General features: G+C 43.7%; 1 protein-coding gene across 2 annotated transcripts in view; it reads left to right on the top strand.

Annotated features, from left to right (window-relative positions):
- The window catches only part of trmt13 (tRNA methyltransferase 13 homolog), a 33,266-nt gene that overhangs the window by 3,515 nt on the left and 13,275 nt on the right, over positions 1-16,476 (top strand). For both annotated transcript variants that reach the window (XM_054733048.2, XM_054733049.2), the window contains exons 2-5: positions 11,123-11,172; positions 14,291-14,357; positions 14,432-14,491; positions 14,564-14,633. In XM_054733048.2, the coding sequence (XP_054589023.1) occupies positions 11,123-11,172; positions 14,291-14,357; positions 14,432-14,491; positions 14,564-14,633 (247 nt within the window). The remainder of the gene's footprint in view (positions 1-11,122; positions 11,173-14,290; positions 14,358-14,431; positions 14,492-14,563; positions 14,634-16,476) is intronic.

Here is a 16,476-nt window from a genome sequence, read left to right as displayed (position 1 = left end):
GGCACAACACCGGAGCACCTCCGCAGTAAATGGACAGAAATCACAACGGCCCAACAGGAAAAGGAGCAAGCACAACTTCCGTTTTTCACAATAAATCGATAAACAAAAGGCGTTTTTTGTTTCATATGCACAGGTTTAACAACTTTTAACAACTATCAATGGCGGCTGAAGTTTAAATGCACAAAAGTAAGCCAAAAATACAGTTTCCACTATCAAAGTAGTCACACTTTGTTGATCCAGACACTGCTGATCTCTCAACACAAATGATGGGCAGATTAAACAGTTCATGCCGATGCTTCTCCCACACAACGGGTGTCTGGATCTAACTTCCGCGTTTATTGCTCGGACTGTATCGCAAGATCTCGAAAATCCCACGCATGCTTGTTTGCCCACCTCAGGTCTCCGCACCGGAGCGGAGCCGTTGTTGAGCAGGTACCAGTAAAAATTGAGTTCGGAAGCGAGCGGCTGCGGAAGGCGGGGGCGGAGCGGAGGTAGTGGAATTTGGGGGTTACTGTTACATGCCTAGACAACAACCAAGTGTGAACAGAACACCAGAAATCTACGCTCACATTCAAAAAGAGATGTTCGACATTTTCAATTTTACTTTCACAAAAACCCACATGAGTTATTCGTCCAGTTAAATCTAACATGTAGAAAGTTATTGGATGGATAAATATAATTTAAACTTTTGAATGTTAGCTCCTTCGCTTTATGTGGGATTGGATAAGACAAATATCTCTTCCTTAATTTCCTTCTCAGATTCATTAAAGTCACGTAAAATGTATTTCCTCTTTAGCTGGTACAGGTAATGTTGGGTTGTTAAAGTCTTACGGGCTAATCTGTTAGAAAAATCCTTACAACTGAATCTAATTCCTTCTACACATCTCATCTCTGACCCCTTTGCATGTATCCTTGTTTGCTGAGTCATCGTTTTGACAGGAGCTGGAATGGCTTTAATGACTTTCTTGTGTTCACTTGGTGAGCATATCAGACCAAACTTATCACACAAATCTTCATATTTCAAAAGATTGCCATGCTCATCCAATAAATCAGCTGTCGTCCAAATTCCTTTATCCAACCAACTTTCAATGAATAACGACTTCTTATTTGATAGAATACATCTATTGTTGCACAAGGGTGACTTGTGTGGGGTGACATGATGCTTGAATATTAGGTTCAGTAAGGGAGAACTTGCTTATGATAGTCAGATAGTAATTTTCCTATATCATAGTCACAACGCAACAAAAATTTTATCCCTCCAACTTTCTGAAATATTGCCTTGGGAATCCTGAACCAAAGGGAATCTTTACACTGTACAAATGCTATCCGCGGGTCCTTAAAAAGACTTAAATTAGCTTTTCCAAATTTAAGGCCTTAAAAATCCTTAAAAATGACAAATAATCCTTAAATACAGTTTCCAAAGGTCTTAAATTTTCAAAGACCCAAATAAACAAGATTCTTTTATTTCTATAACATTTTTGTGACTTTCTAGTTAGTGTTCAGCATTTTTTGTGTACAATGTTGGCGAAAGCAGAACCGTACACCTTCAGTTGGTTGTGAAAGGGGGCTATTTTTAGATGAGCACATTAGCTGGTTAAACTAGTGGAAGTGCAAGTTTAACGGTAACTGGATGGCTAATCCCACGTTCGCGACGTGGTTAGCACCGGTTCCAGGCAATAGCTGGAAATTATAGCTTAAATTTAATTTTAAAAATAGCTTAAATTTGGTCTAAGTGGCCTTAAAAAGGGTCTTAAAAAGTCTTAAATTTGGCTCCCTTAAACCTGCAGCCACCCTGAGTGTTATAGGCCTCAAGTTATCCAACACTCTTTTATCTTTACTTTGTTGAGGAATTAATGTTATAATGCCTTGTTTCATGCTGGTTGTCGGTTCTTGCTTCTCTAAAAATTCCTGTATTGCTTTGAACGGTAGGTTTCTGATGTCTCTCCATAAGAAATGATAGAAATTAGCCGTGAGTCCATCAGTACTCGGGGCTTTGTTTGCTGCCAGCTTCAGAACAACTGCATCCAGCTCTTCAGAGAATCAGAGAGAATTTTATTGCCAGCGCTCCAGCGAACCAGAGCATAGGAACTTGACTCCACGGAACAGCCTGACCAAGGTTACACACACACACACATATAGACAGGACAGATACAGGCAGACCACGAGAGCAGCCATAACGGCGCTCATTTCAATAGATGAAGAGGGGATTACATGAGGAGAATTGGGGGAGGGCAAAAAAGGCCGAGCAGAGTTACACCCGGCAGGGGGCTGGGATCCTGGTTTCCTCAGCGGGAGCAGCCCGTGTGGTGCTTCGCCAGCTGAATCCACAGGTGGGTGGGAGGTCATGGGAAAGCACAGAGCACAGTGAGTGCCTCCATTTTGATGACCTCGCTGTTCAGAGACCACAATCTGAAGGCGGGGGGGTAGGTAGGGTTTTCACAGCATTTGTCTGCATTCCTTCCATCGTGGGGGTTGTTGCACGCAACTCCAAGGCTGCTTACGGCGTCAGATTGGATAACAGGACTTTGTTTGGGTCAGGCAGAGATAATTTTCCTCTCTGCCTTAAAGTCTGTATTGATCATTCAAGTCCTCCAGTGAAGCCAATTTTGTGATTAAACATCTCCACACCGTCCGGTGACCCTCTCCGAGATGACATCCATTTTGCGCACTAACAGCGGTAACGCAGCTAAGACATTGTCCAGCTTGCGATTCACCTGGAGTAACGTCCCAGTCTGTGAGGTCTCCGCCCGGACGGTGCCGTCCATGGGTGCGGGTCGCCCTCCAGTTGCTCCCGTCATCCCAATTTTACGGAAAACCAGATATCCTCCCACTCCAATCAGAAGAAATCCAGTGATCATCAGGCCAAATATCCACACACCTTCGACGTCCTCAATGGACAGCTGAGAGGGACAGATGACATTCCACTTCTTCCAGGAATCGAGCATTTATCCCGCTGCGTGTGTCCCGTGAGAGCAAGCGCGAGCCCCCTCCTCCGTTCTCATCGTAGAAAAAATCTTATCACGTTGAATGACCAATTAATTAAATCCGTTTCTGAAAAACAGTGATTTCCAGAGGAAATGCAGAGAACGCTCTGTAGGCAGACGGGACAAAGAGCCTTGGGAAAAAAGATAAGGGAGCAAAGCAGAAGCGACTGTGCTCTGTGAGTGCCAGGAGAGAAGATCTTAAAATCAGATTCACACGCTTCCTTAAATGTGTTATCAATGACGGGTATTTGTTTATGCAATAAGTAAAAAAATGTAGTTGTGTCCCTCGTAGAAAAGGCTGAGGAATAAAGCTCACTATAGAATTTAAATACTTCTCTCTCCATCGTTTTATCATCCTTGCATTCTACACCATTAAACAGCAAGACTGAGATGGCTTTATTTTCCTGTCTTTTCTCCATTTTGCTGAAATGTGTTGTGTTTCTCTCTCCTCCTCCATCCATTTTGCTCCTGAACGTACAAAAGCTCCTTGGGCTCTCTTCCTATAAAAATCACCCATTTTGGCTTGTAGATATAGTAAGTTTTATCCTCCCTAGTCATTTCTATCCTCACTAGTCATTTCTATCCTCACTAGTCATTTCTATCCTCCCTAGTCATTTCTATCCTCACTAGTCATTTCTATCCTCACTAGTCATTTCTATCCTCACTAGTCATTTCTATCCTCACTAGTCATTTCTATCCTCACTAGTCATTTCTATCCTCACTAGTCATTTCTATCCTCACTAGTCATTTCTATCCTCACTAGTCATTTCTATCCTCACTAGTCATTTCTATCCTCACTAGTCATTTCTATCCTCACTAGTCATTTTTATCCTCACTAGTCATTTCTATCCTCACTAGTCATTTTTATCCTCACTAGTCATTTCTATCCTCACTAGTCATTTCTATCCTCACTAGTCATTTCTATCCTCACTAGTCATTTCTTTCCTCACTAGTCATTTCTATCCTCACTAGTCATTTCTATCCTCACTAGTCATTTCTATTTTGTTGCAGCACTTACTAATCTCCTGCAGAAGCTCATATTCCTGCTTTGTTCAAGTCTTTACTCTTTATAATCGAATATCCATCAGGTAATTATCCCTGATAAATTCGACCATAAGAGAATGAAATTGGTGACTTTGAAACCTTGAGGGTGATCTATCTTCCCATTCATCCAAAGTCATGTTCCAGTCGCCCCCCATTACGATGCAGTCTGTGAGATATACATTGTTTTTAGCTCACTTATACCATCATCACTTATATAACATCTGTTTATTTTGTGCAACAGTTCTATAACCATAAACATTGACCAGTGTCAAAAAACAACCATCAACAAGACTGCCATTAACCAGCGCCCCTCTCCATCCTTTCTGTAAGTAACGACCTCCCCCTGCTGACTTGGTGCTTCCATGACTAAACCATATTTTATCTCCCCACATGTTTGTCCAAACCTTTACATCCACATCAGAAGAATGAGTTTCTTGTAATAACAGACACTGAGCTTTACGCCCTTTTCCAAACAAAAATAAAGCTTTCCTGTTAACAACATCTTTAAGACCTCTCACATTTAAAGAAGCAAATGAAACCGTGTGATTAAACATAACAATGGAATCGCAAACTCACACTTATCACAAAATGAAGGTTTTCTCCTTATGAACTACATTTAGCGAGTAACTGTCTCACCCCGGCTCTCCAGCGCAGCCGTCAGCAGCACGTTACTGCAGCAGCACGTCTTGCTCGCGTAAGCTGCTGCTTGGCCCTTCCCACGAGACGCGAAGCAGCAGGGGAGCAGCTGTCACCGACCGAGCACGAAGTCCCACGAGTGACTTCGTCAGTAAACACAACAACAAGCAGGAGAAAACTATAACATGGTTTGTGTTTTATGTTCTGTCCGTTTCATAATCGCCAATACGGACCTGAAAAACAAAGGAGACCGCTAGCTAGGTGATAACTTCTCACGGGGACGCACAGTTAGTAACTGTTTTTAAAAGTAAAGCGACCGGAAGGCAGTACGTTCTTTATTCTGAAAATCTCGGGAGCTTCTCTCCATTTCTGCGTCCGATTTCCTGTCTTTCCTTCCCCAAACATGTCGAACTTGACCCGTTTCAGAGACGTCGCGCGTAGAAAATAGAACCGGCGCGTAAAGGCCGCGACATGCTGCTCCTGAGACGCGGCCGACTCGCGCTGCTGACGGCTCCGGTGGAAAAGGTTCTGTTGACCACAGCGGTTCCCATCAGCAGCTATGACGTGCTGCTGCAGTAACGTGCTGCTGACGGCTCCCGTGGAAAGCCGGGATCATTCAGATTTTCCTCAAATAAATTCTTCCTTTTTTATTTTTATCATTTTTTATTTTTTTCCCTTAACGCATCCAAACCCGGTCACTGCTAACCAATCATTTTACCTTCAATGTAACCATGAGGCCCACAGTAATAGGCTCGTTTCCCTTCAGCTCGAGCCTTCTCTATCTGTGGCCACAACTTATTTCTTGCTTCTCTGTCCTCGCGACATCATCTCCGAGAAGTGAACGCCTCTTTCCCTGCACACTGACGAGTTCTTGCTTTTGCGCCATATCTCTTCCTTCGTCAGTCTCTGAACAAATGTTGCCACAATGGGTCTGCTCCTGTTATCCACCTTCTTACCCACTCTGTGCACAACAGCTACGTCCTCCTCCAGCTGCCGTAAATCAGGGGCAATGCATTTGAAGAGTTGGATGGTGTCCACTCTGACGTTTTCATCACTTTTTTCCGGAAGGCCTTTCATCTTCATACTCCATCTCATCCTGTACCTTTCCTGCTCCTTTATTTTCTCCTTCAGCATCAGATTCTCATCCAGGAGGACTTTTTGTTGAACTTCTAAGTCGTTTACTCTTCACTTGCATTCTTTAACTTTCTCAGCGTTGAACTGCACCACTTTGCTAGCATGCAGCTTGTTTGCGATGCTTTCTCTTTAAAGAGCAAGTCACCCCAAATAAACTTTTTTTTGCTGATAAACTAAATAAACGAGTGTCTAATCGTGCTGCAGACACGTGTCGTCAATAATTTGGCCCTTCAGTGCATCTTAGTTAAAATTTAAATATTCTGCCTAAAACTGGCAGGGTTGTGCCGTTGTCAGGTAAAAACTCTGCACTGGACTTTAATTTAAATCTGCCACCGCTATTGGCTAAGAGGTATGCTATGATGTAAACTGTAATCGTGCTGAAGGAAAATCCTCATTGGGTAACTGACTGCCTTCACGCTCCGTGATTGGCCAGTCACATGGAGCGCCCGCCCCTCCCTACACACAAAACTGATCCGCCCCACGCACACACACACACACACACACACACACACACACACACACACGCACACAGTAACGGGTCTCTCTGTGCTTGCTTCACTGTTGCTCACGTTTCTTCGGTACTCCCTAGGTTTTCTTCAGCTCGCCTCTTTTTCAGTTGAATATTTAAAGTTACTTTTGTCGTAACGTACGTGCTGCATTTGACGAGACGGAGCTGGAAACGGCTCGTGCATGTGTCGGTCACTGCCTCCGCTCCGGTATTTTTTAAAATTATTTTCACTCACTCACTCACTCACACACTCACTCACACACACACACACACACACACACACACACACACACACACACACACACACACACACACACACACACACACACACACACACACACACACACACAGTTCTGTTTAACTGTGTTTGGGGAAAAATGCCAACAACGTTAAGAAAAAATCAGTTTAATCAAATTAAAACAACACACATAGCAACTTCTGATCAGTCCATATCAATTTCAGATTTAAAATAATGTACTGATGTAAACCACACCCACTCATTTCCAAATAAGGTGCATTCATCTGTGTATCTTTGATCCGCATGAGTGATGTTTTCAGCACCTAGGGATGGGTACCTTTGACATTTGAATAGATTCAGTACTAATTCCCGGTACCTAGGAATCGATACCGGTACTTTTCGATACTTTTGAGTGTTTATTATTTTATTTCTCTTTTATAATTAAATATATATTTTTCTCAATATATAACAATATTTGATAAATATCACGATAAATAACATTCAACTGTTTGCATTTTAACATCGTCCTTGTAGTTTTATAAGCTGATAATTAAACTGAAGCAAACATCTTTACTGTGAACTAAATTTACTGTGAATCTTCATTCCTTTTACCGTCTTTTTTCATTTGATTTTTCCTACTGGGAAGTTAGAATTTCCGAGGAGAAACTGAACGCACCATTAGATGATAACAATGGCGGCAATGGAAGCTAACATATCAAGCTAATGTTATCTTAAACAGTTTATTTAGCTTCTGGAGCAGATTATAACGATGATGCCTCACACTTAGATCGTTGTCGCTGGTTTCATCTTCACCCAGTTACCCATCACATTTAGTGAAGTGGACCCAAGCGTTAGCGTGAGTTCTTTCTACCATGCTGCTCTGTTTACAACTCGCTCGCAGCGACCGGCGACATAACGCTCTTGCACATGCGCAGCTGTCTAGGCAAGTTCTCGTTATGAAGGACCGGTACCGAAACGAGGCACCGTTTGAAATGAAGTGAATCGGTGCTCAGTCGGTACTGTGGAATTCGGTCGGTACCTTAAAAAGTACCGAATTCGGTACCCATCCCTATCAGCACCAGAACAATGAAGCAAAGAAACAGATTCCTGAGTTTATGTTAGTAATTTTATTTATTAGGTGCATCTGACCTGTTCTAGTTTTCTCTGAAATGAGGTCAGATCAGTGCTTCTATGGGTCGTCTCCTCTCTGCACTAGAAACATGTACTTTAGTATAATGTTCACTGTAATGCATCTTGATGTTCTTAACAATAATTTAAATCAAAGATATTGGTCAGTAATGCCAAATATGTACATTTGTGTTTCAGTCATTTTTATACTGGCTTAAAAATACTTCATTAAGTCTACTAAGCAGGGGTGTAGAAGGTGTTTAACAGGGCCAGCCCACTAATGGTCTTGGACCAAAACACAGGGGGCAGAAGGAGATGTTTCTCCAGACGCCAAGAAAAATTAAATGCCACCCCCCCCCCCCCCCCACCCCCCTGCAAAGTGTGTCACTGAGAGTTTAAAACAGAAATTATTCTTGTGCAAATATTGGTGTATTCACCTTTAATACTAGTGATTAAGATGCAGCAGTTGCTGGATTGGTGCAGTTCAGAGTGGAGTGCGTCTAATAAAACAATATTAATATGAAGGTGAGACGTGTCATAATCCCCCCCCACCCCCCCACACCACCACCACCACCACCACCACCACAGCTGGAAAAATTCCTAGGGGAACACTGGGTGTTGTTGCATAAAATAGTTGGGACAAATATAACAGGGTGTTTTTTATTTTGCATTACTATCAATGATGGAGGGCAGTGGCGGTTCTACATGGAATTACTCCCCGGGCGAGGCCCCCTTCGAGCGCCCCCGCCCCCCCCCCCAACCACGCCACCTGCACGAACACATGCATGTTTTCTACAAACAGGCATGTTTTATTAGAACGACTATTGAACATTCATTTTTCTAAGTTGCACATATTTACATTAATTACTATGAAGTTGTCAGAATGTAAAGCAATATACATTATATACTGCATCAAAATATATAGAATCAAATATACAAAAACAAACAATAACTAAATATTAAGAATATATGAACATAATAGATAATAAATTTTCTAAATAGCTAAAATATTTCACACATAACAATCTAAAGATAATCACTACAGCATTGCACTTAGAACAGAAAACACAAATTAAACTTAAAACCTAACCTTGATGCAACGTCATCAATAATGTCGTCATATGAAATCTGCTCCCCTACTGAGTGATTGATACTAATCAGAGCCAGGTTAGTGAGCCGCCCCTGAAACATAGGTGACCTCAGGTATGACTTGATCAAGTTTTGAAAAGCTCCTCTCAGCTGGAGCCACAGTGACTGGCAGAGCAGTCCAAAAGTTGGGGTAGATCTCCAATAGATCTTTATCATGATCCATAATATTTTAGAATTGCCTCTGAAATTGTAATTTAAACTGACATAAAAAAAACTGTAGACTACCAAAAATGCCAACTTTTACAGAACAAACCAGGTAAAAAATAATCAGTGCAGCCATCTGCAATAAATAAACAGGATAGTTAAGTGGTGACTGGGGTGTTTTCTTCTGTGTGACGACCTTCGTGCCCTCAGTCCGTCCTCTCATCCCAACCTGAGCCTTTTGTCCCCGCTGCAAAGGATCCAGCACCAGGGACAGCGCCAGGAGCGGCCTGCTCACACCTTCCAGCGCCCTTTCAGGACCTCGGAGAGAGGCACCCCGGCAGAGACAGCAGCTGATCTTCATCAGCTATCAAGCGGCCAACAGGCTTAAAAGGAGGAACGCAACAGACGTCGGGGAGATCCTGGATTAGCCGGAGATCCTCCCTCACTCTTTGACACTCCTGATTACAGCGCTACCGTTTGGGTTAAAGGTTGTTGCTAGAGATCCAGAATTTATCTGAGATTCTCCCGAGTTCTAGTTTTGGCTTAATTGTCCTCCTTAGTAGGAGTTATCTGACAAGACGTCAGTTTTCTTATGTTGGTGGTTGTTATCCCCATTTGGACTTCTGAGCCGGGGATATTTTCATTTTGATGGTTAAGTTAAGTTAGGCGGAGAGCCTTTATCATAAGCAGTTAGTCTGCTTAGGTTTTCAGTTTCCACCTTATTTTGCACCACTACTGTTAAGCCTTCTTTGCCGTTCAGACAGCGGACACTTTTTGTTAATAAATCCTTTTGTTTTTTTCTAACCTCCTCGTCCTTTATCCACTCACACACTTACACCTGTTAGTCCCCTCATCATCCTAGACCTTCAGAGGGGGCGTAACATTCTGCTTGTAGAGTTGTTTTATTTATTATTATGTAAACATGATCAACATGTGTTTGTTGTTCAGGCAGGCCACAGGCTGCAGTGAGCATTTAACAAATCCTAGTTTGAATCAGTAAAAAACGATTCAAGGAATTTTTCGGACCATTTGAATATTCGTTTCAATATTTCAGCCCTATTAGCTCTGTTAGCGACTAGCTGACCGCATTTAACCGTTAAAATCCCAGTTAACTGGTTCAAAAATGTAAAACATGCATCATGAGAGCGTACATACCTTTATCTTTCTCCTCTTTTTTCTTTTTATTCCTGAATCGGGCACCTGGTGGTTTTAGCCTTTTTATGTTCGTCTCTTCTGTTTGGCTCTTGACTCGATAAGTTTCCTTTAGTCAGGACTGAACTATTTGACCTTGATGGGGGGGGGGGCACAAAATCGTTTTGTTTTTCCTTTTTTTATTCGGCCATTTCACACAATTCAGAGAAACCTGAAAGAATGATAGGCCTGTGTTTATGATATTATGAATGAAATATGGAAGAACGTTAAGATGTGATTGGCTTTAGCCATGTTAATACAGGTGATTCAGCCCCTGCACGCTCATTTCATTTGGGAAAGACGCAGAGGTGAATTCCCCCGCCGCACCCCTCCCCTTCCTGTTCTTCATACTCACACGGAGCACGTGAACGTTCTCAGTCAGCAGGAGCGCCTGCAGCTGCAGGGGGCGCCAACTTGCTGTCTCCAATCCAGACGCTGTCATATGACAGATAATAGAAAACCTCGGTGCGGCGCAGATTTCTTTTTTATTTTTTACTCAGCGCTCGTGCGCCCCTTTTGTGTCATGAAATAATGCCGCCCCGGGCAACTGCGCTGTCTGCCCGTGCCTAAAACCGCTACAGATGGAGGGGTTTTACGATTGGCGGCCCCCCCATGCTTCAACAATGCATAACACTAGTAATACAAGTCAACCCTACCAAAGAACACCAGCACCCCTACAGCTAACAACATTTATTATAAAGAATATCTGCAGGAAAATGGCGTACTCACACTTGATGAGTATTTCTGTAACCACGAGGTCGATTTGATTACGTTTGGTCTCATAACGTTATTAATAACTCGCTGTTGAATGTGTGAGCATGCAGAACTCGCAACACTACACCCTCGTCTTTGATTCACTTTGCACAAAACAATCAAGCAAATATGTAAGATTTAAAGTAGAGTTTTAAACACAGCGCGGGCCTCATCCAGAACGTCTGATCAGCTGTGATGTGTCTTCTGTTTCAGGAGGAGGGAGGCAGCAGCAGGAGGATCACCTGTCCTCTGGACCCCAAACAGTGAGTCAAGATTCAGCGCTTTATTGTTTTCTGCATGGTGACAAACGTGTTTACATGAGCAATGACCTGCTCAGTTAGCACCCACCCTGATGGGTACACTGGCAGTACAAGTGTAGGTAAAATATATGATAACATTAAACTAAGCGTGCAGCAGATCCAGATGAGCTGTGGTAGGCTCCTGGACGGGCGGCTGCAGCGCTGCTGCCACCCACTGGACGTTCTCCTTCTCCTGATTACGTTTAACTTACTGTAACATGATATGTGCTACTAGTGTGTGTGTGTGTGTGTGTGTCATGGTGGATGGCTGCTTCCTCTGGAGGTTTCTTCCTGTTAAAAGGGAGTTTTCCTCTCCACTGTCGCTGCATGCTTGCTTATTATGAGGATTGCTGTAAAGACTCTGACACTAGTCAGTGACTCGATGCGACCTGCTGGGTTTCTTATATACAGGTATTTCCTGCGTTCAAATGAGCGTGGCGGCCGCCTCCAGCTAATGTTGTGCCGCCCCAGCTTGATTTCACTCAGCCCCCAGCTATATGGATGTTATTTTAACTGTAGTTGCAGCCTTGCACCACTACAGGGCGCTGTATCAGCAGCGGTGCACTGAAAAGCGCTAAAACCGCTGCAGACAAAGATCAAAAATAGCTTTTCTCGCTAGGTGGTACATATCTATGGTTGGTGCTATTAACGTCCTGATTTTCCCCCAGGCTCTTCCATATCGGAGCAGGGCTGTACCTGTCTGTGCGTGTCTGTCTATTTTAAACGTAGCACTGGTGCAACATCTTTGAATTACTATTTTCCCCAGAACTTTATTGAACAAAAGGAAGTTACGTGTAAGAAAATGCTTTTTACTGGTGCACAGTGCGGTCATCTGGATGCAGTGGAGGAAAATAAAGGAACCAGCAAAGGCACAAAGACAGGACCGGTCCAAAGTCTGGGATCAAAAGTGCAGCTACACGCAGACTGGCTAATGCTAATGCTAACGGGTAGCAGTCTCACGATCAACTGGCGCACAGAAAAATATATGATGATGATGATGATGATGATGGTGAAACCAAGAAAGACTAAACTCTACAAGCGGATAAAAAGTCCCCACCATCCTGTTTATTCTGCATCCTGCAGCGCTACGGATCAGAACCGCTGCAGATACGGGTCACATGACTGCTACAAGGCTACGGCAAGCCATTGTACTATATAATTCACAAACGCTTCTATCTTTGAACATAATTTGAACTGGATTATTGCAACCCGTACATAACAGACATGCCACCATTACATTGCTAGCAGCAGAAATTAAATGTTATTAGCATTTCCAACACAAATGCATGTTAATGAAATGCATTATATTTTACTGCATATATTTATGTGTCATTTAGACTAAGATGAGCGTTATTAATACAAACCTAAAATGTTACTGACATGTAGGTCAAATATATACAAATATTTTAACTATAAATATCAGATGGAAAAAGGAACTAAACACCAATCTGATGCATATTATTGAGCCTTTCACAATAAGAGTCTGTTATTCAGCCTGATAATTTTGTTGTTTTATTTCATATTTTTTAGCAGCAAACCAGTTTTGTTCCACTTGAAACATTGTCAAATGAAATATTCTATTAATCAACAGAAGCTTAGATTAGAACACTTAACGATAACATATTTGGCCTTTAAACAAGTGAGGCAGGTGAATGTACAGAGTACGCATGTGCTGGCGCACGGTCAGGATGGTACCACCTCTGCCTCAGTCTGAGCCAGGAACAACCCTGACATAGCAAAGTTTTTACTGATTGGCTCAATGACCTGACCTGTACTGGAGTGTTTATTGTGTGAAGGTCCTTGCGATGACTCTGGTCCTGATGGGGCGCTGTGTGCTGGGCTGGTGTCAGGTCCAATACTGGATGAGTAACTGCTGTGAAAGGGTTTAACTTACATCTATTTAATGAACCATGAGACATGAGATTCCATAGGAAATATGAAATCAACCTTGTGGACCGTTGGGTAATTTTAACATGAAGATTGGAACTTTTTATTGCAGGGATTATGTAACACTCGTATTAACTGAGAGACAAGAGAAGAGAGAGTTGCCTTTAAAACGTTTAAGAAGATTTAATCCTAAACAATTTTAAACAAGACTAACTCTAAACTCTAAGTGATGAATGGATCTGGTGTGAAGGAGACGTGAGATGGATGGTGTGTGTGTGAGTGATGTTGTCATCAGAACTCTCGTATCCGGAGAAGCAAGTCTGAATGATGAAGTGATGTTTTGCTCTTAAGTTATGATCGGAGTTTCATAAACACACGAGACGCCATGTTGTTGCTCCACACATACCCTTCAGGACGAGACCTCCGTACCGATCCAGACTGCCAGGTCCTCGGACCCCCCTTTCGGTACCGGAGCCGATGAAACAGCGTCAGCAGTACGACAGACTAGTCTTTGGATTGTCTCCAGGTAAAAAGCGACAGTTGGTTGACAGCGTCAGATGGACCCAGAGGGTCAGTGAGTTCAGCTTTTATTCTGAAGGGAACCGTTGCTTGGTTGGTAAAGCGCAACAGATTTTATCAGCTTGTTGGTTCTTTGCTTAAAAGGAAGTCCGGGTGGCCGGTCCGATACTTCTGTTAGCACGCGGTGAACTGAACTAAGATGGCGTGGGGACTGGTTTTATTAATCTGGATGTTTTGATTTACGGTCGAATCAAAGTTGGCAGATTTATAAACACCACAGAGACTATGCCACGCTTCAGAAAGGAAGGTTCTGATTGGATGAGTAAAAGCAATGTGTCATGCTTTTACATTACGTGTGATCAGGGTGTCTAGTGCAGCTAGATTAAAGCCATATTACTTATTAAACTTACTAATCATGACATTGTCATTTCACAGATTGGTCACACAGATCTTATTATTGACTAACACGTTGTTTGATTAGCTTTATTAAAAACAGAGTTCTTTGTCTTCATTCTTCTCTTGGGCTGGAAAGGAAGCCGTTTAGAAGCAGATGCATGACGTTGAGGCAGTCTCATGCAGACTAGTTCTGTGTCAGAGGCATCTGAGGAGAGGGTAATAACCTTCGGTGGAATAGCTCCGTCGTCACGTTACAGCTGTTAGCCTCTTTCTGTTTCAGCACAGTGACCAAAGACAAGCTGGAGAAACACCTGAAGAGATGCAACTCCAGAGAGAAACCCAAACCTGTGAGCTCCCTTCATTCATCATTTAGGGTCAGCCCCTAAAGCCATCACATTCACTCACTCATTGGCTGTTTCAGGTTTATTATGTGGAGAACATCAATGCAGGACCAGTGCTTGAAGACCAGGAGCTTCCACAGGTAGGAGCTCACCTGCTGCAGGTGGCTGAAGATGCTGATCGTGATGAAGATAATAATGTGATGGTGTTCCAGGTGACCCTGTCTGAGCACAGCAAAGCAGAGCTGGAAGCTCTGGTGGACAAACTGAAGGCAGCTGTTGAAGGTGAGTTAGGGTTAGGGTTAGGGTTACGTGGGGTTAACCGCAGGCTGCTACCGTCCCCTCGGAGAGCCTGCTGGTGCTCGCAGCCTCCCAAACGTTTAGCACTCAGTCAATGTTCGTAATGTCCCGGTTAGGACTGAGCTGTTGAGTTTGTGTTGCAGTACAGCTCCTACAATGAGACTGAGACAACCGCAGACTCCAGGCAGCACTTAGTTTCTTTCTGGAGTACGTCTCTTACCCGATGGCGCCATCGAGTGGCCGACAAGCACATCACACAAATCATTTGTCCTTTGGTTTTTTAAGATGGCGGCTTCTAGTTAATAAATGTGCTTCTGTAGCGACAAACAGCAGCGCCAGGCTAAAGGTCAGAGGTGACAGGTCATCTGCTGCTGTGGCCCCCAGACTCTGGACCTCTCTCCCCCTGAGCCTGAGATCAGTGGACTCAGAGGTCTCCTTTAATCACCTGTTCAGGGTTTGGCGGGACCTCCACCTCCCTCTCCTTATTCTGCTGTCATCCGCTGATTTCCCTCTTTCCTGTTCATTTTCTCTCCCTTTTCTTACATTATTTTTAATCACAGTTTTTATTTTATTTCATTTTAATAATTTTTAAAAAATCTTTGTATACTTTAATTTGTTTGTTGTTTTTGTGACGTGCCTCATGATTTTTATCTTGCGAGGCGCTGTATAAGACTGTTTTCTTTCTTTCTAGAAAAGTCCTTTAAAGGAACGATTTGACCATAGAGCTCACGGTGAGCAGCTCAGTGCTTTAGTAGGGAGGGCGTGGAAGAACATGTGGCTAATGGAAGAGAACAGAAAAGACTTTATCGATCCCACAGTGGGGAGAGTCACTCGTTACCGCAGCAACAACACTTGAGGGATTCATTAGAAGAGCAGCAATAACAAAGGTTCATGTGTACACCTAGGCAGTCATGTAGGGTTGTAACCTTTGACCTCTTGTTTCTTTATCTGGATTACAGACACAAGGTCTATTCCTGTAAGTAGGTGATGAGCATACAGGAGGCATATCATGGGGCGACGGTGGCACAGCAGTTAAGTGCTTGCCCCGTAATTGGAAGGTTACAGGTTCAAGCCCCGCTGTTGTGTCCTTGGGCAAGACACTTAACCCGCCTTGCCTGCTGGTGGTGGTCAGAGGGACCGGTGGCGCCTGTGCTCAGCAGCCTCGCCTCTGTCAGTGCGCCCCAGGGCAGCTGTGGCTACATGGTAGCTCATCCCCACCAGCGAGTGAATGGATGAATGACTGACTGTGTCGATCGAGTCACTAATAACGACGGTGGTTGGGTTAGGGATAGGGACAGTGGTCGGGGGGAAGAGGTCAGATGCTGTGGCACGTGTGACGTGGTTTGGTCAGAAGGAACAAAAATCACCTTCAGTGATATAAAGTTGGAATTGATGGTGGGGTCCAGTTCAGCCGTCTCTGATAATACCGCAAAACAGTTGGAGATTAAGAGCCTGTAGTTCAGTCCCATCAGAGCTCGTTTTTGCACCTGGGATCACCAGAGCGGGGGAACCCAGAAGCGACATGGGTTGGAGTAGAACTGTTGATGGGAGCCTTCAGCCTGGCCCTGATAGGTTTCCACTCATCAGTGCAGTCAGAAGCTGTCACCCTGGGCGTGGAACCACCCGCGCAGCACAACCCTGCACACCCGCCGGCATCCTTGGGACATAAGGATTTACTCTCAACCGGTTCATGTTGGCCTGAACACCAGACGCAGACCCACCACCATTTGAATCAAGCCAGGGCAGTGCGGTCTTCTGGGACTGGCCCGGATGTCCAGGAGAGGCAGCCAGTGCAGACAGCCGCACCAGAGAGAAATGGTTGGCTTGG

Source organism: Nothobranchius furzeri, chromosome 8 (genome assembly GCF_043380555.1).
Source record: "Nothobranchius furzeri strain GRZ-AD chromosome 8, NfurGRZ-RIMD1, whole genome shotgun sequence".
NCBI lineage: Eukaryota > Metazoa > Chordata > Actinopteri > Cyprinodontiformes > Nothobranchiidae > Nothobranchius > Nothobranchius furzeri.
The sequence above is the reverse complement of the archived record's forward strand: the minus strand, read 5'-3'. Positions and strand labels throughout refer to the sequence as shown.